A 25,666-nucleotide genomic window follows, 5' to 3' on the forward strand; every position below is an offset into this window, starting at 1 on the left:
AGGAGGGAAAAGAAAATATTCATACCAGGAAAAGTCTGAATTTTTCAAAAAAGTGGTCGTTGAATGAATAGGTGAGAAGGTTGGTTCAGGACTCGAAACACACGTACACTTTCAGAAAAAAGATTGAAGTTTGCAAGCTGAACGGATTGAGGAATTTTTCTTTTTTTTTTAAAAGAGGAATTTTACAAAGTGATAAAGATTTTGCTTCATACACACCCTAGATATGAGGAAAAAACATAAGAAATGCCGAGTTTTATCAGTTTCAGTATCAAAACATGAGCTTTCAGTGCAAAACATTGGTTTTCAAAGACCATTTTCTCAACTTCTAGTATGTTTCAGGTCATAACTTCAAATGTGTTTTACTTACAACTGAATTAAACCTCACATTTTAGGCATTTTCTCAAAAGTTTTATTAACACTTTTTTCGAATATTTCCTCTATCTGTTCTGCCCATAACGCGATTTTTTGTACTTTTATAACTCTGCTGAAACAGGCGAGCGGATCTTTAAATTATCACAAGTGTTTAGATAAGCTATTCTAAACTTTTCGGAAGATTTAATACAAATCATGGTTTACAAAATGTTGAAGTTCCCTTGTAAACTTTTCAAAACAAAAGTGCACAACAACTCTCGAACTTTGACCAGAGCTCGAGTTCAAGTGCCCCCGATAAGAAGTCAGTGAATAAATGTGAGGGCAACACTCATTCCGAATGAAAAAAATAGGCGAAATCCGATGCAAAAGTCCCAAATCTCCCTCGGGAGAAATTGGAACTGACAACCTGAAACGGCTTTTGTTGAGTACCCCGCGTGCGTTGTGAGCCCCTTTGGTTTGATTCTCATAAATTTTTGTATATATATATATATATATATATATATATATATATATATATATATATATATATATATATATATATATATGTGTGTATATAGGCTCCTCTCGCCAGCAAAAATCTGACGGCGCCTGATGGCTTTTAACCAAAATTGAGGATGATGCATGTGATTTATAAGTGAGCGGCACGAACAAGGATGGGTAAATGTGAAAAAAAAACAAGTCAATTTTCAGACAGAGAACGAGAAAGGAAGAGCATAGAGGAGCATGAAGACTATTTTAAAATATGAGTTTGAAGAAAAAAATAGGGTTCTGGCAAAATATACAGTACCGGTCAGGGAGACATACAAAAACGCCTTTTTTTCAGTTCAATTACGGCTATTTTAACCATTTTTAGAGGCCGGGAAATCCACTATCAAATTTCGATTACATTCAATATTTTGGAAGATGTGAAATTGACTTAAATTAAAACTTTGCAGTCACAAAATTTTTCGAAAATTCTTAGTTTTTTTTTCCCATTTCAGTTCACAAACGGGCCGAAAAATGTGTTTTACAGAAATCAGCAAATTGCTAAAATACTTAATTGGCGAGGACTCCTGAAAAAAGGTCGAAATGGCTGAAGTCTAACTGAAACATGCATTTTTGTATATATTTTTGACCAGCACTGTAGATAAATACTGCATGCAATAGTTTTGAGCACTTTCCTATTTTTAGTTTATAGAATGATGACCAAGTTGTAGTAAATGAATTTAAATGAAACGATTTTCGATAAAGCGCCAATCAGGAACAATACTGTTCATTCTCAAATATATATAATTAAAAATTCCTACAGTAACCCGAAAAGATAATTTTTGAAGAACGATGACTAAACAAGAATGACTCTTACAAATTGCAAAGACAACCCTATCCAGAAGCAATTAAAGTCTCAAGATGCCAAAACCAATCGGATGAACTGTTCATTTCTCTCATTCCTCTTCTCATTTTTTCCAAAATTTTCTGGAGGGATCAAGACCACTTTCCCCGACCACACAGAAAACAGGAAAAGATGTTGAACCGCGTAGCTAGTAGTAGAGGACAAAATAACTACTATAAATAGAAGTAGAGTTTATTTGTACACTATATATTGAGGTCTCAAAATAGGAAAGTGTTTCGGCAAAAAAATTTTCGTGAAGGAGGAATAGAATAAGTCGAGAAAGGAGAAGAAGAAGAAGAAGAAGAGTAAGGAAAAAGGAGACAAGTAAGGAATTGGATAAGATAGGATAGGAACAAAGTGGTTCGGGAGACTATGAAATTAAGGATGGGAAAGGGAGAAAAAGGGGAGGGTATTCAATTTTATTTTGTGCTTTGTAGAGACATTTGTGGAACTTTGAACAGGAAGAATGTATTTTTGGGGTAAGATGAATTGTTTAGAAATGTAATAATAGGTTTAGGTTACTAGACGAAAAGTTCAAATGATCAATTCGATTTTTCTTTCATAAATTGGGAAAAAATATTGAAGAAAAAACCAACCAAGTTAGGGCTAAACGCACTATTGGAATCTGATTTGTATCCGTGCACCAATTTTTTGTGGGACACGAAATTCTCGGGACCCCCATCTAACATGTGCACTGCTAAACGGCCCAAAACCATCCAACCGAGTTTCAAATTGGTATTCTTTTCCTCTATTCTTTTTGTTCTTGTGTGAAAGAATTGTCACAGGATACAGGATAGGATGCGAAAAACGGAAAACGAAGCAGAAGAAGCAGAAGAAAATTGGTTTCGAACGGATGAAAGAATCCGGATAACGGAAGGAAATGGATTGTTGAAAAGTTCAAGGTCTGCGAAATTGGGGGTTTGAGTTTTGTGTGGTGTATTAAGAAAGGAAAATGGATAAATTTTTTAGTCAGTTAAAGGAGCTTATATAAACGAAACCATCTAAAATAGGAAATTATATAGTTTTTGAGTTCCAATTATGACCAAAGAAGAAAAATCAACATTTAACAAGACAATTAGTTTTAGAAAAACAGAAATAATGATAAGATACGAATTTTATACAAAATTTGAACCTGGTTTGAGTTTTGTGTGTAGGAAACAGTAGAATGAATTCATTGGTGTTAAACTCAGGAAGATTTTATTTTGATAGTAAAGCTTCATTGAAGAAAAGTATATGATATCATACTTACAACGGGCCGGCATTTTTCAAACAATTCAAGTCCTAGCCCAGCCCGTTCTGGATGGGGTTCCAGTAATTTCTGTGTTAAAAATATTATTGGGGTCAATGAAAAATAAGAAAAATATTATCTGCTAAATAAAAGGGTCTTAAAGAACAGAATGTGACCTTAAAAATAATTGTTTCAAACGACAACTTTGGAAAACCTTCTGAAAATTCGAATTTTTCCAAATGTGAAGCATAGATTTTTCAGGTATGTATAGTATAAACCATGAAAAAAGATATTTTTGAGTTCTAAAAATGAAGACATAGAATTTTAGAACATATCACAAAGCTAAATACCACATTTTCATAACAATATTATATTCAGGGACTACAAAACTGTTATCTAAATTTTGAATTTCTCTATAAAACTCATTTTTGCAAAACTCCCAAATCTAGAGGGACGAAAAGGCGAAACAAAAAAGGAGAGTTTTGGAGAAGATATAAAAAAATGAATAAATTCAAAACGTTGCTTTCTTTGGCCTGCTCAGCCATTCCGCTGGTTCCTCTCTCTTTTTTTTTGGTTCTCTTGTTTCTTTCAGGAAATTGCTTAAATTGAATTATGGGACACAATTTTGAAGTTTGAAGTTGCATGTTAAGTACGAGATGGGCGGTATGAATAAATTCTGGGTCTGAAATGGAAACTAGAGTATACAGAGAGGAATTTTTATCTGAAGTAGACAGGATATAGGATCATTGTGACGTTCATAAAAATTTTACGAACGTCAGGAAAAAACGGAAACTGAAAATCCTGCAAAAACCGAGGACGACAGGAAGCAGAAACAAAAAAACAATTCCGCAAAGAAAAGTTGGGAGCATCGGAAGGAAAAATAATGTTTTCGTGGTGAACGGACACACCCTAGTCTTTCCACAACACCCAGACTTTCCAAGAATAAACTGATAACATTGTCTTCAAGATTCGGTTCGTCGCCTCTCCCACCCTCTCTCTTCCTTATTTCTTCCTCTTTCTTCCGGCTTACTTTTCCCCTGGGTAACATTTTTACTGAAACTGGTGTTGGGAAGTGTTGTTTTGTTTTTTTTTTCCACACTCGATACCAATTCGAATTATCAAAAACGTCGATCATAGAGTACTAAGATATACAAAAAAAAGTAATAAGATATACAAAAATATATTATTCAGTTGATTTTGACGATTTTCAGAAATCTGGAATTCTAATGTTTTTTTTTTGTCTGAAATTCGGATGTGATTTTTTTTGGAAGTTCCAATTTTTCAGATTTGTGCCGGTTTCTAAAAGACACCTGATTTGTTCACGTTTTCAGAACAGAAACTGTCTAAAATGGGTTTTTTTCAGAAATCGACAAACAGCTAAAAACCTAGGAACTTTCAAAGTATTCTGTGACAGCAAAGTTCTCAATCTTGATCTGTTTCACAACTTCCAAAGTACTCAAAGTTATCGGACACCTGATGGAAGAGCTCTAGATTTTAGAAAATGTTCAAAATTGTCATTTTTAACAATTTTTTTCGGATGATTTTAACTTTTTACAACTTTATTTCAGAGAAGAAAACAACTTGTTGGCAATTGTAACGCAAAGCACCGAATGTTAAGAATATTGCTCGAAAAATTGATTAAAAAGGATGTAAGCTAAGAAAAATCGGTATGACATGTCATCAAAATGGTAATCCAAAGAAAAATCAAAAGAATAGAAATAAATTTTCAGAAATGAAATTAATCGAAGACCAAGTTCAAAGATTGCTGGTTCTGTCCCTCGGAGTTCTTGACAATGCACTTGTATTTAGCTTCATCCTCCTTGATTGGTCCGGTGATCTCGAGCAAGAATTGGAATCCATCCTTATCCTTATCGTCCTTCTTGACAACGGCCTTGACGCGATCGGTGAACTTGACTGGCTTGTCATCCTGTAAATTTGGGATTTTTCGATGAAGTTTTACGATTTCTGGTGGAAATCTCGTCGAACAAAAAACTTGTTTTCTGAAACTCTTTTCACACTCATTCGTCATCTCTTTTGGTTTTAGAACTCAAAGTTTCTCAAAAACCACCAGAGTCTCAAATATATCTGCCTAACCCAAAGATGCGGCGAGGCATTTTTCTTCCAACTCTTCTTTTCCACACTTCTTTACATTACCCATCTCTTTCTTTCCATTTCGTATCCCCATGAGAAAGACAAAGAGGTTCAGTTCGACTAACATAAATGTAGAAATTAGGACAACTTCTTTTTTTTTCTTGTGGAAGCAGAAAAAAGAAAAAAAGACAAAGGCACGTCAGCCAGTCCATCCATCTTTTTTCAAGACCTCGGTCGTTTTTGGTTTAACTCGGATGAATTGCGAAATGGCAGAAAGAATTTAGAGTTCACGAGGGAACCAACTTTTTTGACAGGAAACTAAGAACATCAGAGTCCAGTTAGTAAACGTACCTTGAACCACTCGGCCTTCATTTCGAGGTGGGACTTGGCGCGGACCTTGATAACAATCACGTTTCCGTTATCTCTTTGAACAATATGTGGCTTGTCATGGAAGTCAGGGGCGTCTGAAAAATAAAGATTGGAATCGATTTGGAATGATGAGAGTCTCACTTCCAGCGGTCACGGTGAAGGCAGCACTGTTCTCTCCATCGGCGTTGGCGAAAACGGCTTTGTATTCTCCAGCAAGTGGTTTGTCGAAGTCCTGAATGATTTGGAAACTGAATTGGGAATTTTTTGAAACTTCGAAATTTCTTTGATAAGCCTGATATCTATAAAATATACAAAAACGTATTTTTCAGTTGTTTTGACTATTTTCCGTTTTTCGAGTCTGTTGGTCGGCTGTCAAGATTTCTATCACTCTGAAAACGTTGGAAAGTATGAAACAGACCAAGATCGAAATCTTTGCATTCACAAAATTTTTTGATATTTCCTAGTTTTTCAGTCATTTGCTGATTTCTGAAAGATATGATTTATTCACGTTTACAGTACGAAAACGGACCAAAAAGAGGTATCTCTCAGAAATCGCCAATTAGCTGATAAACTGAGAATTTTTTAATGTTGGTCAGTTTTACACCCTCCAAAATTTTCAATGTGAAATAAAAAAACACTTGACAGCCGAGTTCCAGACTCCTGAAAATGGTCGAAAATCAACTGAAAAAATTATTTTTTGTATATTATTTTAACCGATATTGTAACTTTCCCATTCATTGAAAAATTTACACCCTCGTTATTTTTTTTCAAACTAATAGCAACTTTCAGATTCACTTTTAGAGCATGTTATGATGTTGTTTTTTTTTCTGGATCACATGTTAGTCTAGCCTAAATTTCTGAAAAACACGTAGAAGCACTTTTGTTGCAAGGACTTTTCTTTCCAACTAAAAATAACCATCAAAAAACAATTAAGCGCGAATCAAAACACACATAGACAACAGTTGCACAGAGGACTTTTAACGCAGCCGAAAGTGTGCCATAAAATGGGAAGCCATTTTATGTGATTTATACGGGACAAGGCATCCATTCGCTCCGTCTTTATCTTTTCGAAGAGCAACTGACTTTTTGCTACGAAATGAAACTAACCTTGATCTCAGCAACAAACAGGGTACGGTTGCCTCCCTCGTCGCTGTTCGAGAACTTGAGGAATTCGTTCTCCTCGAGCTCATCGGCTCCGAAGAACCATTGGATCTTGGAGACATCGGCTCCGGTGACGACGACCTGGAAGTCTCGTGGATAAAAATCAAGTCTGGAAAATATACCTCAAGGAACACCGATCCGTTCTCGGATCTGATTTTTGGCTCTCCGTAAATCGATGGTGGGGCCATAGCTGAAAACCGTGAAAATAAGTATTGGTAACACTAACGGAACGAAAAAAAAAAAGTTTACACTTGCGAGAAAAGAGTAGGTGAAATGTTTTCTGATCAGGTATGAGACGAGGTCCTCCTTCGCCGCACACCCCAATGAAAAATGATCTGCCAATGTGTTTTTATCATCTTTCATCCTCACCCCCCGCTTCTCTCTACTGGGGGACAACTAATCTCTCTTGAGATTTTTTCTAGAACGGTAGTTCAGAAAGTGGGAGAAAAACTAAACAAACAATGTTTTTGTTTCTGTTTTCACTAGACAATGACAAGTGGGTGGATATAGACAAGATGTGTCAACAATGCTCAAGAAGGAAACATTTGGGTACTTGAAAAAATAGCAGAAAAAAGAAGAACGAAGAACGGAAAACGGTTCAGAGCTATGGCAAGGCATAGAGATCACTGAATTTGAAATGTAGATATTTAAAGGAGGCCAGACACCAAAAAAAAAGTTTTCCTGATATTTTGCATAGAGAACCCCCATGAGGGGTTGAACTCATGACAGGCAGCTCAGGGGTACAGCGCCGCTACCGGCTGAGCTACGGAGGCGCGAAGGCGCCTGGCGACCGATGATCTACATAAGCGCGGCGCGATTTCGTCCCCCGAACTGTCCCCCGAAATTTTTGTTGTCTCGCCTCCTTTAAGGCCTGAGAAGGGGATTTCCTGGATAACTGAGAGTCCCAATTTTGAGTTTTGTAGGTATACAACCAGAAACTTATCAATCAAAATTCTCGAGCTAAGAAAATCATAGAGAATTCCTAGGGAGAGAAAAATGATGGCTAGCTTGTAGTTCTCCGATCAGACAAAAGTGCCGAGAGGTCGTCGTCGTTAGAGTCCGTCGACTCTCTCTCTCTCTCTCAAGGTGTTGTGTAATCCGGTGCTTTTCTCTCTTTGCCGCCTCTCTGCTAAGCAGCTCGTTTGCCCGCCTCCTGGTCGCAAAAGAGTCAGAACGAAACGACGGAAAAAAAGATGGCAAAAGATGAATGTCCCAGAGAGATTGCGGAGGAGGAGGAAGGCGATAGGTGTATGGGATGGCACTTCTACTCCACGAAACTTTTGTCCCCTGTCTTCTCCGTCTCGATCATATCCAACTTTTACGAAGTTTTTCAATGATGATTAGCAAGTGACGAAAAAGTTGAGGAGAAACTGCACAAAGGGTGATGGTGTTTTGAAATCGACATCAATGAGCAATCGGTTTGAACGGAGGATGGGAAGTGACGCATTTTCGGGTTTTGAAATTAAAACCGGAGGGCCGAGGGCACTGAAATTTTGTGGGTGGCACTAAAATAGCTGAGTGATCAGTTTGTGCGAAGGTAAAATACTTTGAACCATACAAAAATCTGCCAGGCCCCATGGACCTGGGTTTTCAATTCCATAAACAGTAAATTTCATGATTAAAAGCCACAAAAAACCGTCAGCTTTGAGCACATTTATCTCGCTTGCTGGAAAATACCGTAAAACCTGTATTAGAAGAGCCCCTATAATAGAAGAACCCCTTGTAACAGAAGGGCCCCTTCAAAATGTGTTGTTTGAAATTAAAACGTTTTGTACGTTCTTAGGGAAAAATTATTTTGAAAAATTCGAAGTTTCACAGAAATTGGTTGAATCACTCTCTTTTTGCTAGAAAACGTTCTAAATTTTGGTGAACTGACGATTTTCATGAATTTTGAACGAATATGTAAAAACGTTGTAAAAATATGTGAAACGTAAAAATTTTGGCAAAAAAAAAGACCGGAAAAATAGAAGGGCCCCTCTAATTGAAGGGTCACTGTAACAGAAAAGCCCTCCAGAGGCACCCTGAAACAATATAAGGGCCGGTGTTTACGGTATTAGAAAAACATTTTTGATGAGAAGATTCTGAAACAAAAACCCTGCCTCGTTACAAGTATACTTTGAACGAAAATAGTCGGAACCAGTACTTGTTAGCGGTTTTGTTCGATAGAAGCTTTAAAATCAAAACATTTTTCTGAGAAGTTTATTTTTATAGCAGCTCCGGACAGTTTTGAGAACATGAAAGATCCCCAAGAATTTGAAATACCTACATCAAAAGTTCATAACGTCACTGAAAAGTTCGAAGGGTAAAGGTAAAAGTGTGTCAAATTACTTCGAATTTGTAATTTGACACTTTTGTTTTCTTATTCTTCCAGGTAGGGGAAACCTGTGCCTGAAAATAGAAAGCAGAAATTTTATTACAAAAACTTTATTGATATCCCATAAAATAGTTTCAGGAAATTCCATTTCGCACTTTTTCTTCTTCACTCACATTTTGCTTCTCCTGCGACGATTCAAAGGTACCATTGAAAAATAATTGGATAACACACGCTGTTTCAAACATCTGGACTGATAATGGGTTACACATTCCATTCTTCCTCTCTCCCAGTCGCAAAAGTGCTTGGTATCATTTAAAAAAGAATTCGAAAAAAGTCTGGAAACAAAAATTTAACTTCACAAAATTTTTTCCAGATTCTCGTAAAATCATAAGTGACTAATAGGAAATGTGGTTACAAACAAATAAAATCGAAAATGTACACGTTGTTAGGCATGCACCTTATCAGTATTCTTTCAATTTCTTTTTACCTGTCTTCAGCAGGCCAGCAAAATGTGTCAAGTTTTAAATACATTGTACATATTCTTATTTTTGAGTTTCCATAAATCTATCGCCTATCAAGAAGGAATTTCGTTCGCGACATCTAATTATCCACGACCGTATATTGGACAGTTGTCGGAGTGAGTGTTTTTTGTGATTCTTATTCTGAGGGAATATTACACAATGGCACACAAGAATCGCATGATCTCGATAAACCAAGTGTTTGTGTGAAAGTCTATCAATTATCATGAATTGATGAGCTATTTTTCGGAACCAATATCCGTCGTTTTCTTTCAAACACCCATTCGTTTCGTGATAAGACAAGGTGTGCAACCTGGACTCGTGATTCAAAATGTATTTTTGCGGGGGGAGTTTTGTCACGTTCTTTGGCAAGATTAGTTAAAAATGAGAGTGTTCATTGGACTTGTTTTAGCAACGGGCCGGGCTAAAATGTTCGAGATCCTAGTAGTTTTGCTTGTATTCCAAAAAGTTTTTCGGGGTGAATAAAAAGAAATAAATCACATTTCAGTCAAATAAAAAGATATCAAAGAACGGATTGTCAAAAAATGAAATTTTTATTGAACATGTAAACTTTTGGATCTGTGAAAAGCTTGGGCCCACCAAACTGAGATTTTTTAAATATAGAAAATGTCAATTTTGAAGTCTCAAAAAAGTAATCCAGAAATTTTTGAGATATGACGTTTGTAAACAAACAAGTTTCTGAAATGCCACAATTATTTCTGAAATGAGAATCGCGAGTTTTCTCTGCGAAACCTACCTTATGGGAAAGAGTGTGGAATGACAGAAAAACGGAAGCAACATATTATTCTTTGATTGTTATTGAATGATACTTTAAAAGTTTCAGACAACTTTGAACCATGTTTGAGCCGATTTATCTCTTTTATTGTGAAAGATATCAGAAAGAGGTCAACTGATGAAATGTTTATAATAATATTAAGGGTATTTCGTCAGTTGACCACTGTCTGATATTTTTCACAGAAAACGAGATATAAGTGCTCAAACTTTCATGAATACTCATCTAACCCGATCTGTTTTAAGTTCCATCTTCCGCAGCTCCAGTTATGACATTAGATCTTTGATGATCCACTTAGTCCAGATCTATACTTTTCTAAAGTTCAGGCGTCACACTGTTTCTGTCAATCAAAGCCAAGGGGTTGCTGTAGTCTTTGAGCAATTCCTTGCAAGTGCCCACGATTGTGTCATAGCGTGTCCAACTAACAATGACGGCTGCTCGAGGTATGTTCAAAACATATGTTCTTTCGAAATTGCAAAAACTGAAAGATAAAAGTTTGAAATAATAGTTTGTGTGGCGATGCGATGGATCACGGGCTTGTCCCTAAAATTTTACGAGTACCCGGGAATGCGATTGTGACCATGGTATCGGTGGAACCAAATGACATGTTTCCACATTCCGGGATTTCAGGGAAGATTATTAAATATGGTGGGCACCTGTGCTGTAAATCTCATTCGTCAACTTTTTTTCAGATCTTAATCGGATTTCATTTTTCGATTGTAAAGACCAAATCGATCTATCATCTGGAGAAACATATTATTTCGTTTCTCAGAACTACCCACTCTCGCCCACCTCCGAAATTTCACAATGCGTCATAAAATTTTTAACATCTGGAAACCGTCAAGGCGTCCGTTTTGCAGTTTATGACTTCTATCTCAACCAACTCCAACATGACTCGTTTTTCATTTTGGGGAAGAACGGGCATAATATTTCTATTGAGTGAGTGTCCCGGGGGACGGGAGGTTTTAAAGGAATACTAAAACACATGAAAAGAATTCCAGGGGTTTTGCCACCGAAGATGAGCCTGTTGCGTATTATTTTGAAAACGAAGCCGATGTGACGTTTTCTATATCTCATCAAGATCACTCATTTACACAGAAACGATTTTACATACTGGTCAATTCCTATGAACGTCAGAAGCTTTACTCAACATATCAATATTCTTAACGGTTTACAGTTTTACCAAATAATCAATGCGACAATACAGGAAAAATAGATATTGCTCTGGGACAAACCATAACATTTGGGACACGACAATTCGGGTCGAATGCATATGAAAATAATCTTAATTGCGGGTTTGATTACACACGAACTGCAACCAGTAATAGTCTTTTTGCACTGGGTAAGTCTTTTGGTGGCTTCTATTGCCCATAAAAGATTTGTTTTTTAGATTGGGAAAAAAGATGAGAAATTTTGCTAGAAAATTGTTAAACATTATCTGTTCTAATGTTTCCAAGTTTTTTGCATGTTTTTTGTTGCTACTTTTGACTGAATCCCTGACGACTTTGAACTATTGTTGGCGTTTTTTGTCTATTTTCGAAAACGAAGAAGACAATTCATTGGAACCTTGTGAAAAACGTAAAGAAATTGACAAAAAGCAACACTGAGAAAACAGGCAAACATCCATTGCAAGACTTTTCAGTCGATTTTTCACGAAATTTCAAACATTCATTAAAAACATTTGGAAAAAAACTTCCGAAAAAAACTTCGGGAAATTTTTTGCGTAACCGATTTCCTAGAAAATAGTTCGGGGATTTATTTTCGGCAATCAGATTCCCTAGAAAAATTTTCCAGAACAAGTACGCCCCTATAAAAAATACATATCGTATACAAACATTTACAGCAATTGAATATGAAACTGAAAAATGTTGTGACACAATGTCTATAGACGGTTTGACGGACGATCAGGTAGATTTTCCTTGAAATTATGAATTATTAACAGTAAAAATTTCAGCAAATCTACCAAGGCTTTCAATATTCCAGTTTGTATTTTACTAAAAGTGAACAATTGAGTTTTCTATTTTCATCTGATCCCCTGGTTGGTGGCACCGGATTTAAAGCTTCTTTAGAACATATCGGTATAATTCCATAATACTAAAATATTTATTCTATATTCACAAAAATTCAGATTGCACATGCTCTGCTGGTTTGGTATTAGTGAAAAACAATGTTTTAACCTCTCCTGGATACTCAAACTCGATTTCATATTGCCCAGATTTATTTTGCACCCCAAAAATAGACTTTCAAGATGATTTATACGATTTGCAAATGGTGTTCACAGATGTGAATTTAAGAAGTTACAGTTTAAACAACGATACAGATTCCTTGACAGTATTCGATGCTTACGATCATACTGTTGTGCAAATGGCACCATCATATTTTGGGTTTATGACTTTTTGGGCTACAGTATCTCCTGTGAGAGTCCAGTTTGTTTCAAAAGTTTTAACCGCATTTCCACTGAATATGATTGGGAGAGGGTACTCTATGAACTTGAATCTGGTTAAAAGTGAGTCATCATTGTTTGGAATTTGTTTTAGCAAAACTTTAATTTGAGAACACATCGTTTCCGAGAAGATCACGTTCACTGATACTAACTTCTTCAAAGATATCTCAAAATTAGATTTGAGTAGCAATGATACGTTTGAATTTGTGGTTACTGGTAGGGCTGAAACACAGGTATACTCGAATAAATTATTATCTAATTGGTTTTTTTCTCCAGATTTTTGTCTACTTTTTCACAAAGACCACAAATCAGGTGTTCATTGACATATTCGATGGCGACTCGATGGACGCGGCACGTATTGATAACAAGTAGGTGATCGAAAGTCGTCCTTATCAATGGGAAACAATTTTTTGTGTTTTAGAGCCTTGTACTCTAATGTTTTGGAAAACGGACCGTCGATGACGTTGAGCACCAGTTCCAATAAAGCGGTTATTCATATCCGTGGAAACCCAGCATTTGTTGGGACAAACACAGATTTCCAGGCGATGATCACAGATTTGAAACCGGAAGAAAGTTGTGGACCATTAGTTTATAGTATGAGGAATGCCAAGGAACAATACAAACATATTCCATTACAAGGAACAAACTGCTATAAAGTTTGAATTGTGTTTGAGCAAAAATTGAGTTTGGGCTTATCAGATTCTTCACTTTGCCGACAGCTCCTACACTCCAAGTGCTTTCATGTCCGTCAAATTTTCGGATAATCTACCTCTGAATCTATTTTATGGTCTTACAACATCTACGGACTATCTTTTGGCAAAGTGCGTTGCATGCCCAATCATTCATAATACTCATTTTTTCAGGTACTCCCATGATCCACGTCCTGAAGACCTGTTCACAAATTATATGGTTTTGCAATACTCAAGCTCCATAGCGGCAACAGTAGAGTTCTTTTGGGACACTTCTAGTATTTGCACTCCCCAAAAATTTCATATTTTGAAAAATAACTCTATCCAGGCGGCCTGATTGCTCGAACAATGCAACCATCTCAGACAGTAATGCTTGTTTCTGATGATTACGGAAAATCCAACACGTCACAAACGATCCAACAGTTCTCAGTGCAGTTGGTAACATTTTCATCAAAAATTCTCCCAACCTTCCATTTTCAAAAGTTTTCAATTTTATCAGGAAGGAGAATCAAATGTTCAAACTGGGCTGACGTGTGAATTTTTGGCCGATTCTGGTTTGGGGACCAGTACTTTGACCTGGTCTGATTACAATAATCAGATAAAACATGAGAGGTTTGTCCAAGAAAACTTTTTCTTCGTTCAAAAAAATTGGATGATAAGAATCTACAGCCACCAAAGAACCGTTGAAAAAAAGAAACAGTACAGTTAGAACTTTTTATCTTGTGGCGTTGAGATTAAATGTTAAATTGGGAGAAGGTTCAATTAGAGAACAGATGTATGGACTATTGTCAGTTGTTGTTTTGAATAAGTGGATTTTTGCAGAGAGTTCATTGAAACATATTTCGAAGGGAACCTCTTTGGAAGAGAAATTATGTTTTGGCATTCAATGATTTTATTGGCATTCGATGAAAATTTCAAAAGGGGGACTCTCCCCAAAAATTTCATTGCATTTTAATATGTTCTGGAAAACCTCGAAATGATTTCAAAAGATAAAAGGGGTCAGCTTTTGCCCATTTCTAAAAACTTCAAAAAGTTTCTGGAATATTTTTTTCTTAAATTGCCACCAAACCAACACTCTTGTGGGGTTGTTTAGAATTTTCAGTTTTTGTGGAAAATCGGGAAACCGTCTGGAAGTTTGCGGAGCGATTTTTCAGGCTTTTGCAAGTTTTTTTTCGAATTTCTAACTTTCCAAAAACCCAATTCAATACTTGATCGAATTTTACGAAAACGAAAAAAAAATTAACTTTTTACAAATGTAGACTTACAACACAAAATTGTAAATAAAATATCTCATTTGACTAAACTCTATTGAAATATCTACTTTGACAAAGGTGCTTACCATAAAAAATTAAGTAAAAAAGAATTTTAAGTAGAAAAACGGGCAGAGAGGTGTCTTCCGGATATTCGCAAATAGCTGAAGAACTATGGTTTTCAAGAAAATATGTGAATGCATAGTTTTCAATCTTAATCTGCTTTACACCCTCTCACACTTTCAATTGTTAAAATGGTCCAAAAAAAATTGGAAAATACTTCTTCTGTATAACTTATTGACTGGTACTGTAGGATCTCTCTGAACAATTTTACAGTAGCATATAAAACAGCTCAACTCTATATTCGGATTCTGATTTTGATTTTAAAAATCTGTTCCAGATTTTCAAATGCCAAGAAATCCCAGACGTTCTCCTCCTGTGGTAACATTCTCCTTGTTGATTACACCTCTCCCGGTGGCGGACGAGACAACGGACTTTACCTAAAAATCACTCGAGGTTTGCCCTTATGATGATCTTTGGCATTCTTCTGTTTACTTTTCCCATCAAAACTTTTCTTGAATGTTTCAGCTGATCTCCGATGTTCGCTCAGTCCATCTCATCTGTCTATTTTCGTTCTACTCTCCATCTCTGTCGGTTCTCTCTTCTTCATTTGAAAGATACACCACTGAGATCACATTCGGAATCAAAAATTACCCTCTTCTTATCACTCTATCTTTTCAAAAGTAATAAAAATTGGAAAGAAGAAAAATCACAACTGTCAACAATCTTTAGAAAACACAAGGGTAGAATTTTTTCATTTTTTTTTGTGTTTCGAGGTAAACGGAACAAGGGTGACCTGGTGATAGGAGAAAAAGACAAACCAAGGGAAAAAAGTAGAAAAAGTTAGATGTACTTTGTGTCAGACCAAAACTGTGTCCCAAAATAAACTAACCAAAAAAATTTTGACAAATCGTTCCACCCATTTTTTGGACCCCTCGGAGTTCAAAAATACAAAAATCAGATGTTTGCCATGCTCAAGGTGTGTACGTGTTTTTGTCACACCGCCAAAAAAAAAACAAACACCTATCAAATCCAATTTCATTCTCTCTTTCAGCTTTTTCTTGAAAATTCACACAACACGTGTCGGGGAAGTTTTTGACACGCGTGTCTAGTGACTTGTTTTTGAGGTTAAGACGTGTTAAGGACGACGGTGGTCCCCCAACAGATTTTTGAAAGTGTTGATGTGTTGTTAGGTTGGCTATCTGAAACAGTAAGCGCGTCGTGAAACGTGATATACCTGGAGGACACTATCCATCATAGTTGTTGATAAAAACGTCCTGAGAAACTAAAACTGACCAGAAATCTCCGAAATGAGTAAGAGAAAAATAAAAGTGAAGGTAAAATTCTGATTTTCGATTCTGAAATTGTTATGGAAATGATCGAAATAGCAATTTTTGCAATTGCAATAAATTTCCTTTCATGTGTTGATTGTTGTATGACTCAAGAAAAAAAAAATTCGTGATAATAGGTTTCAGAAATCACTAATTTCTAATTATGCGGTCAACATTTCAATGACAAGTAGTCCGGTTTCCCATTGTTTGATCTTTTAACTATCTGTATATGCAAATGAGACAAGGCCATCACCACGTGAGACTACTAGAACGGGTTGATCCTCAAAGATTCCGTGGAATTTCTCTGCGTCTCTGACACTTTTCAGATTTCCTGTTAAGGTCACGTGTGGAGAGGTGATCTATCAGGGATTCCCCCGTTTTCGGGGGAGACCCTTTTGTCTCATATGGTCGGGGGGTTTCCCGTTTCTCACGTCATTCTAATAATACGACGCTTCTGTTATCAAGATGGAGGGAATTATGGATAATAATAATTGTAACGGGAAGGAGGAAATCAAAGGGTATGGAACAAGTAAAGATCAAACCATCAGAAGGTGAACATCGGACACTATACTTTATAATGAACGGAATATTAAAAAATGTATTGAGAAAAGGTATTCAGAGCTAAAAATTTAGAAGACGTTGCTCCTCAATTCGGGGGTATAAAATGGCTGTAAAATTCGAATTTTGTATCTCCGAATTGTGGATTTTGTACCCCTAAATTACTTTGTACACCCTTGTGCCCCCCCCCCCCCGAATTATTCTGCTCTCCGAAGTATGTGCATCATCGGTGATAGAAGAAAAAATAATTTGCAGAATTTTTCGGTACCTCTGAACCTAATAGTTCTCCTGAACTTTCATTGTGCAAAACAATATCTTCGAATTGAAACCATCAATTTCAGAAATCGTGTTTTACTTTTTCTTTGAAAATTTTTATTTTTAGAACAAGCTCTTGACCGATCGTTTTGAACTTTTTACATATTTACCAAAAAACCATTGAACTTCCTGATTTCCCAGAAAACAGCACGAGATAGCACTAATATCTGAAAGTCTGAAGACATCTCAATCCCTGCACCTACCAGTGTTTCCTTAAAAAATCCCACTAACGCGTTTACATTCTTTTTTTGTGTTTTGGGTTGAGTTCCAACAAGATTTGTTCTTCCTGTCTGCTTCGAACTTCTTCCTTGTCACCTCATGAACATCTGCTGATATCAGATAGACAAGGATGTGCAATTGATGTGATTTTAATGGCTCATATGGGGTGAGCATCATGAGCCGAAAGTCTGGAAGAAGAAGAAAAATATATGACGACGTAAGATCAAAAACATCATCTGGAAAAATAATGGGTCGGGTGTGAATGAAGTTCATGACCTGAGAAATAGAAAAAAAAATCATATTTTGAAAATCAAGACCCGGCCCAGTCCAGTAAGCCCTGGATTTTAGATATGAAAAAAAACTGAACTGTCACTCATTTTTCAAATATAATTTGTGAAAAAAACATTTTTTTCGGAAACTTTTCTTCGCAAACTTTTTATTTGGCAGAAATTTATGTTTTATTAACTCCGAAACTTTGAAAAAATACCGGATACATTTTTTCGGAAACCCTGAATTTTTGAATGAAGACCGGTTTGGCCCGGTCCGTTGCATGTATGAGAAAAATAAATAGAACAGATTTTTCAAAAATCTGAAAATATGGAAACAAAATCAAAAAAACAGAAACATCAAAAAACAAATTTAACTGATCGCAAAGAACTGATTGAAAATGATAAGGAACAGGTACACTTCAAAAATTCGTTATTAAAAATTTGTTATAAATTATATTTTTGAGAGTACAATTCTTTCGATTTTCTGTGCATTTTGATTATTATAATAGTCGGACATTTCTCACTCAAAATAAAGTTCCTCTAATCGTTGTTTCAAATTGTTCCCTATAGTTTTTCCTCTAATAAAGGTTTCCCCAAATTGTCAACTTTGAGCTCAATTTACCTCGACTTCTGTGAAATCTATGAAAAATTTACAAATTAATAAAAAGTTGATAATATTATGAAAAAAATAATCATCAGTTGAAAATTTTTTGATATCTCTATCAGGAATCGGGATGATTGAGCTCAAAGTTGACAGTTTCGGTGTGCTTCGAGGAAATACGGTAGGAAACACTTTAGAACGCCTGATTTTAAAAGATTCCATAATTTCTCCAATTTTCACATTTCTTATTTTCTTTTCACTGTCATAGTCCATCTTGGTTTCTCAAAGTAGCAACCGCAGTTATTATTTCCTTGTCAACAAGCCTACCAATTTCTAGTTCCGCCAACCTTTTGGTTTGAAGAGCTTGTTTATATTTATATAAAAACAATCAGATACAGAAAAACCCGGGTTTTCTAACCTAGAACGTGTGTTTTTATCAGGTTCAACAACTAGTTTGTTTTTAAGAACATTTTTCATTTTTCCAGTATGTTTTTGTTCAAGCTCCCCCAACGGTCTCTCAGGCCGAGTCCTCGCGGCGGTGGCAAGAAAAAAGCTAGAGAGTACACGAAACGCGGAGACGCACGCGGCGGCACCCCGATTGCGTTTGATTGTGTTCTTGCATCAGATTGTCAACGTCGGGCCCGCCTCGCGACTCCGCCCACTTTTCGGTGTCCACGAGGCCTTTATAAAGGACGGTCCACGAGCTCCAAGGTATCCACTCATCACTCACACCACACTTCTAGTGTGCGTGTGTTCTTCGCTATCCAGCGTTTTCCTCTTGGATTCCCAAACGACTTACTGTCATCATGTGCGGCGTCTTTGCTATCTGCCAACAAACTTGCCAAAAAGGGCAAAAGGTCGACATCGATGAAGCTCGAAAGCTGTCGAGGTAAGAGAAAAAAAGAGTTCAACCTGACGAGAAATGTGAATATTCCAGAAGACAACACCATCGTGGACCGGACTTCAACGGATTCTACCAGGACAAGAAGACCGGAGACATCCTCGTCCATGAGCGTCTGGCCATCATGGATCTAGGATGTGTTCAGCCTATACAAGGAACAAGACCAACACGACAGGTGAGCTAATATTACTGTATCAGTTCACCCATACTGTAGGAAATTCAAGAATTTCTTAGGAATTTAGTATAGAACTTGATCTACTAAAAAACTAGTATTAAACAAAATGTTCAGTGATATTATAGGTATGTATCATAGAACTTGGTATACTATAGAACTAGATTCCAACTAAAAGCTTGAACAGCGGTTCATGACGTGATGATCATCTGTAGTACAAAGTTTATATGTCTCATCTAGACAAAGCTGTCAAGGTTTCTATATTCAGTTCTTTATTCACGTGAATAGACAAAGTACAATTAGTTTCTTATCACTTGTTATCACTTATCTATCTCTTCGAACTTCCTCCACCACCCTCTCCTCTTGCTTTTGACAGTGTAACATAACACACGTCGCGTCGTGTTCTTTGTGCTGATATTAATGACCGCTAGACAAACTTGCAAAATGTGGCTCTTGACACCTGCCTGCGGTCAAAGATTGAGGAATTGACCCGACACAAATTTAAAACTCAAGATTTTGGGTCTCAGGTGATTCACAACGGTGAAATCTACAACCATCAAGCTCTTCGTGACACTGAGCTCAAGCAATTCAAGCTCAAGACTACTTGTGACTCGGAAGTCATTATCTTCTTGTATGAGAGATACCGTGATGGTCACATCTGCAACATGCTCGATGGAGTGTTCGCTTTTGCTCTCTGCTATGACGGAGACTTCCTCGCGGCTCGTGACCCAGTTGGAGTCAAGCAATTCTACTATGGAATTGATGCCAACGGAAGATACTTCTTCAGGTAATAGCTTTGAAAGAGAATTTTGAAAATCATCATATTATTTTCAGTAACGAGATGAAGTGCTTGGAAGACAGCTGTGGAGATATCAAGATCGAGTCCTTTCCACCAGGACACTACTACACTCCAAAGACCGGATTTGTTCGTTACTTCAACCCACAGTGGTTCGACTACAGAAACGCCATTCAAGCATTGGACCTCAAACTTCTCCAGAAGACTATGATTGCTGCTGTCCACAAGCGTTTGATGTCTGACGCCCCAATCGGAGTGTTGCTTTCCGGAGGTCTCGACTCCAGCTTGGTCAGCTCTATTGCCTCGAGAGAAATGAAGAGAAGAGGGATGACCGTTCACTCTTTCTCCATCGGTGTCGATCACAACTCTCCAGATGTGGTGGCTGCTAGAAAGGTGGCCAAGTTCATCGGAACCACTCATCATGAATTCTACTTCAGCATTCAGGTATGCTAGCATTGTGAAAAACAACTCTAATTCTCTAGTTTCCAGGAAGGAATCAAGAACCTCCGCAAGCTGATCTGGCACCTCGAGTCTTACGATGTAACCTCGATCCGTGCTTCTACTCCAATGTACTTCCTTTCTGAAGAGATCAGAAAGAAGGGAATCAAGGTTGTTCTCTCTGGAGAAGGAGCTGACGAGATCTTCGGTGGATACCTCTACTTCCACAATGCCCCATCCGACGAGGAGTTCCAAAAAGAAACCATCGACCGTGTTCTTCATCTCTACACTTCTGATTGCCTCCGTGCTGACAAGTCTTCCATGGCTCACTCTGTCGAAGTCCGTGTGCCATTCCTTGACAAGGCCTTCATGGAAGCTGCCATCACCTTGGATCCAGCATTCAAGCGTCCACAGAAGCTCGAGGACGGAAGAAACTGCGAGAAGTTTGTTCTTCGCTCTGCCTTCAACACTGATCAATACCCATATCTTCCGGATGAGATCCTCTGGAGACAAAAGGAACAATTCTCCGACGGAGTTGGATACAACTGGATCGACTCTCTTATGCAACACTGTGCCTCTAAGATTACCGACAAGGAATTCGCCCAGGCTTCCAAGTTGTTCCCACACAACACTCCTCACAGCAAGGAGGCATTCTACATGAGAAAAATTTTCCATGAGCTCTTCCCATCGGACCAAGCTGCTCTGACTGTCAGAAAATGGATTCCAAAGTGGCAAAAGAACCAAGACCCATCAGGTTTGTCTAGATAACAAATTTAGCAAAAGATTCTAAAAATTTGATTTCAGGAAGAGCTTCCCTTGTTCACGAAAGTTCCTATCACAACTTAGGCGAGGACAACTGCAACGGAAAGTCCGCCATCACCCAGCAACGTATTGAGCAGTGCAGACCACAAGCATAATCATTTTGTGTTCAATATGTCATGACGGATTACATTCCTCTCGCTTTTCATATCCTCGTCCTGTCAATTATCCTATCCGCGCTTTATGGGAGGTAGTCACCGGCGGCTACACATTTATTTTTTATTGTATCTTGTTTCCAGTAGTTTTTATTGTTTGATTTCTGCTTCTTTTTTGGTAACTTTTATGCGAAATAAATATTTTTCGGGAATCTCTTTTTTCCTTTTGAAAATAATTCCTAGTGGTCGGCGAGAAAACAAAAAACAATATTCTTGTCCGGCGTTTTTGATACAGTATTTTGAAATCATCTCATTCTTGACTATTTTCTTCAGTATTCAGCTTTCAGCTGAACTTTTTTTATAAAGTAGAAAAACATATAACAAGGGAACCTCAAAACCTCGTAAACCCAGATTTTGACAATTATCTCAGGATAGGTTGAGCATTACATATCCAAACACTTTTAAAGATTTTCAGAATCCTGTCAGTTTCAGCTGACTTTTATCAATTTTAGTACCAAAAATCGGATTTTCAGTGCAAAACAGCGATTTTCAAAAACGATTTTCTCAACTTTTAGAAGTTCCAGAACATGAATTTTGCTGTGTTATACTAAAAGTTAGTTCAAATTTCATATTTCAGACATTTTCTAAAAAAGAAAATTGTTTCGATTTTTTCCACGATTTCCCAATATTGTTCGAGGGGAAAATGTCTGAAATATAAAAATTCATTTGATTTTAAGTATAACACAATTAAATTCATGTCCTAAAACGTCGTATAAGTTGAGAAAATCGTTTTGAAAATTACTTTTTTCCAATGATAAGGCGATTTTTGGCACTGAAAATGATATAACTGATATAACAGGTAAGCGGATTCTGAAGTTTTGTCAAAGTGCCCAGTTAGACATCTCTTAACTCATCCTAAAACTTTCATTTTTATCCGGATTTACAAACTGTTTAGGTTCCCTTGTTAAAAGCCCATCGTCGGTCCTAAAAACAACTTCTACTGTTTTTACAGATAAATGATACAGTATTTCGGAATTTTTTCATTTTTGCCAATTTACTTTACATTTTAGCTTTTTTTTTCTTTATTTTTCCGATTCTCATGAATAGCCATCTGAATTTTTATAAAGTAGAAAAATATCTGAAACAAATGTATTCTGAAGTACTGTATATCGTAGGCGCATGAATTTATTTGTAATAACCGTGGCTGTTTTTGCTTCAGAACCATAGATACGTTTTTAACTGAACTTTCGGATGCAAGGTTCATCGCCGCCGGACAAAAATAAAAACAAATAAATGTAATTTTTATCAGGTAGACAATGTCATGGCCATAAATCGCATTAACAGTTTCACCATACAAAGTTTCACGAAAAAACCAAAAAAAAAAATTGGCACGTCCTTGACCTCCCCTTTCCGTTTTTGCGAAGTCTCAACGTTTCTGAATGCTTGGCAAAAACCATTCATTACTAGACATGATAAAAAATCGTTCAGACACGATAAGAGAGGTGGTTCTCTTTTTTTTTCGCCTCGTCGTTGTCTTTTTTCATTCGTTTCGGCAACATTTCTTTCTCCCTGTCCATTATCTCGAATTAAACCGACAGTTCCTTTTCTATTCTGCAGGTAGTTTCGAGAAAAGATCCGTGATTCCGATAAGAGGTTTTGGTGTCTTGTCTGGCAAGAAAAACGTCACAACATGTTTTGGTTTTTAGAAGTTTCGGATTCACTCAAAAATCGTTTTATTTGCTTTCGAAGGTTATTCCTTTTAATTTTTTAAAGACACGGTTTTTTAAAAGGAATCGAATTGTAATTGTAGAAATTGTTAACTTTCAAATGAATGCTACCGAGTTCGTTTTGTTTACTTTGCATGCGTACGCGCTTCTCTAAAATTTTTGCCACTTTTTAACAAACAAGGTTTATCAGTTACAAACAAAATTCAAAATTTCGTGGAGTTCGCAAGCCTGAGAGTGTTCTGAAGTTTTGTGAATTTCTACCTGAAACATGATAAGCTCCATTTTAAAGAACTTTCAGCATTGAGCTACAGTGGTTATGTTTTTTTTCCTGCATATTCGATCTCGTTCTTTAGTTGCAAATATTCTTCAGATGTTTACATCGATCTATCGTGTCTAGCCGCCCCGCAGGAAAACTGTTTAATCAAAATACGTTAGACCGTTTGTTCACCACTCCCAATAATTTATCTAGAAGAACAACGACGACTGCGTTACGTCGAATTTTCGTTGTCGAAGGTTATCTAGACCAATAAAAGTTTCGCTTCTTTTTCATGTTTTTTAAAGGCCATCTGGGCTCTTGCGATCATTTTGTGCTCACTGAGTCGAACTGAATTTATAGAAAAATTTCAATACTAGTCCGCAGTAGTGAGAAAAAAGAGAAAATAAATAACGAGGTAAACATAAGCTTGATTTCTTGATTCTCATTTTCTTCTTCTCTTCTTTTTTCTGTGTTTTCTGTGACGAACATTGGCCATTTTCCCTTTCACGGGGTGCCGAAAAAAGGAGGGCAGTTTTGAAGGGCAATAAACTACACGCGGTTTCATTGTGCTTTACGGGAGCTCTTCTTTTCGGTGCTCCGCGGAGCTCACATTGTTCCTCTCAACATTTTTTACTTTGTGTCATCCAAAATTCCAAATTTCAATCTACTAATGGAGTTGGTTTCATCTTGAAATTTGAGTGATAGATGGTGCGACATATTTTATATTCTTTGTATTTCGCTTCTTCATCTTTTTCTTCTTTTTCTGTTGTTGTAATGGCTAAGAATTCAGATTAGAATTTTTGGTCGAAATAATATTTTTAGATGAGATGGTTTTGCTGATTGGTTATTGAAAGATTCAAAAATGAATTAAAAGTTTTAAAAATAATTAAATCATCTGAGCATCCATTGTTCACGGCTTACAAGGAAATCTCAACACCTTGTAAACCGAAATTTCAATAAAAATTTTAGGATAGGTTGAGAATAGATTGCCAAAACATTTCTGAAAATTTTAGAATCCGCTAGCAAGTTTCAGGCGAGTTATACCAGTTTCAGTACCAAATATCGCGTTTTCAGTGCAAAAAGTTTACTTTGAACAATTTTCTAAACTTTCAGGGCATTTCATTAGATTTTTTTTGTCATATTCAGAATTAAATGAAATGTTATAGTTCAGACATTTTCTCAAAAACCTGTTTTTTGATTTTCGAATAAATCAGAAAAATTGTGGGAAAAACTCGAATTTTTTAAAGAAAATGTTTGAGATGTTAAACTTCATAAAATTCTGAGTACAACGCAAAACATTTGATGCTCTGGAACGTCCTAAACGTTGAGAAAATCATTTTTGAAATTGCTGTTTTGCGCTGATAACGAGATTCTTGATACTGGAAGTGATATAACTCGGCTTAAACTTTCGAGTGGATTTCATTTTTACAGTGGTGTCTAGCTAGTCTTTTTACAACCAATCCTGAAATTTCTATCGAAATATGGGTTTACAAGGTGTGGAGGTTTCCCTTGTTACTTCTTCCTGTTGCAATACATTTTCAGTTTTTTCCTAAAGTGTTCACTTTAATACTTCTGCTATGAAGATATCCTAATCCATACCACCGTTGTGATGACGCAATCCCGTTTTTCTTTTATTCTCCATTCTTTTTCCGCTTCCGCCCAGACACTTTCCTATGTTTCAATGTGGATTTTCGCTCTTTGTAGGAATAGAGATTAACTGATAGATGAACCGCCCTTCTCTTTTTTTGCTAATCCTCTTTTCAGAGTTCTCAAAACCAAACACTTCATATTATAAATCCATAGTCGCGTCCTCAGCCAGCTTTCGATTTTTTTTGTAGCTGTCTGAAAACACTAACACTAGCTAGTTTGTACTGTTCTGAGCAATGAACTTTCTGAAAGTGCACGCGCTCCAGAGATCTAACAGACCCGAAAAGGCTAGTCCGCGTGTCTTGTGTTTCCATCGCAAAAAAAAACTTTGAAAACTGGTCATTATCCTTCTAAACATATGTCAAAGGCTGACTTAACGTCTTCCTGTTAATATTTGTTTACTCTGAATTCGAACTTCACTAGAGCGTGTTTAGAAATTTCAGCACAAAACGTTGCTCGTGATGTAATGTGCTCAAAACTCAAACGATACATTATTTTCTCAACAGCTAGAGCAAATTTTCCAAAATTTTTTCCCACAGTGCTGGTTTTTTGTTCATCATCTGTTTTTGAGAAACTCTTTTTCAGACGCCACTCCTTCTGAAAAATTTGTATACATTTGGCTGCATAGATTTAGAGAGTGAGGTGAATTTAATACGTTGTGACGGCAATACAATGTGGGATACATTGCAGTCTAGGTCCCATTTTAAATTTGTTCATATCTTGTAAATCTAGATTTTGTATGAAATTTTATGATATGTTGAGAATAGTCTATCTAGTCACTTTTGAAAATTCTAAAATCCATTCGCCAGACCTAAAATTCTAATTGAAGGCTGTGTTATACTTTCACTTTGAGATCAATTATCTC

At 36.7% G+C, this 25,666-nt stretch overlaps 3 protein-coding genes across 3 annotated transcripts; 2 read left to right on the forward strand and 1 right to left on the reverse strand.

Moving 5' to 3' along the window:
• Positions 1–4,707: 4,707 nt before the first annotated feature.
• Positions 4,708–6,778, reverse strand: CBG15443 (the record flags this gene model as incomplete). Its single annotated transcript, XM_002645329.1, has 5 exons — positions 4,708–4,896; positions 5,412–5,524; positions 5,571–5,661; positions 6,537–6,671; positions 6,713–6,778. 5 exons carry the CDS (start codon positions 6,776–6,778, stop codon positions 4,708–4,710), a joined length of 594 nt encoding a protein of 197 aa, XP_002645375.1.
• A 3,961-nt stretch (positions 6,779–10,739) lies between these two features.
• On the forward strand, positions 10,740–13,884 carry CBG15442 (the record flags this gene model as incomplete). The annotated part of the gene is made up of 13 exons (XM_045240295.1): positions 10,740–10,863; positions 10,908–11,154; positions 11,217–11,347; positions 11,393–11,557; positions 12,059–12,123; positions 12,170–12,293; positions 12,344–12,721; positions 12,770–12,891; positions 12,935–13,026; positions 13,080–13,314; positions 13,358–13,479; positions 13,522–13,631; positions 13,676–13,884. 13 exons carry the CDS (start codon positions 10,740–10,742, stop codon positions 13,882–13,884), a joined length of 2,124 nt encoding a protein of 707 aa, XP_045095739.1.
• Positions 13,885–18,756: 4,872 nt separating this feature from the next.
• Cbr-asns-2 lies at positions 18,757–21,174 on the forward strand (the record flags this gene model as incomplete). The annotated part of the gene is made up of 6 exons (XM_002645327.1): positions 18,757–18,839; positions 18,888–19,026; positions 19,551–19,810; positions 19,858–20,263; positions 20,309–21,011; positions 21,062–21,174. 6 exons carry the CDS (start codon positions 18,757–18,759, stop codon positions 21,172–21,174), a joined length of 1,704 nt encoding a protein of 567 aa, XP_002645373.1.
• Positions 21,175–25,666: the final 4,492 nt, after the last annotated feature.

This window comes from Caenorhabditis briggsae (genome assembly GCF_000004555.2).
Source record: "Caenorhabditis briggsae complete genome, chrX, whole genome shotgun sequence".
Classification (NCBI taxonomy): Eukaryota; Metazoa; Nematoda; class Chromadorea; order Rhabditida; family Rhabditidae; genus Caenorhabditis; species Caenorhabditis briggsae.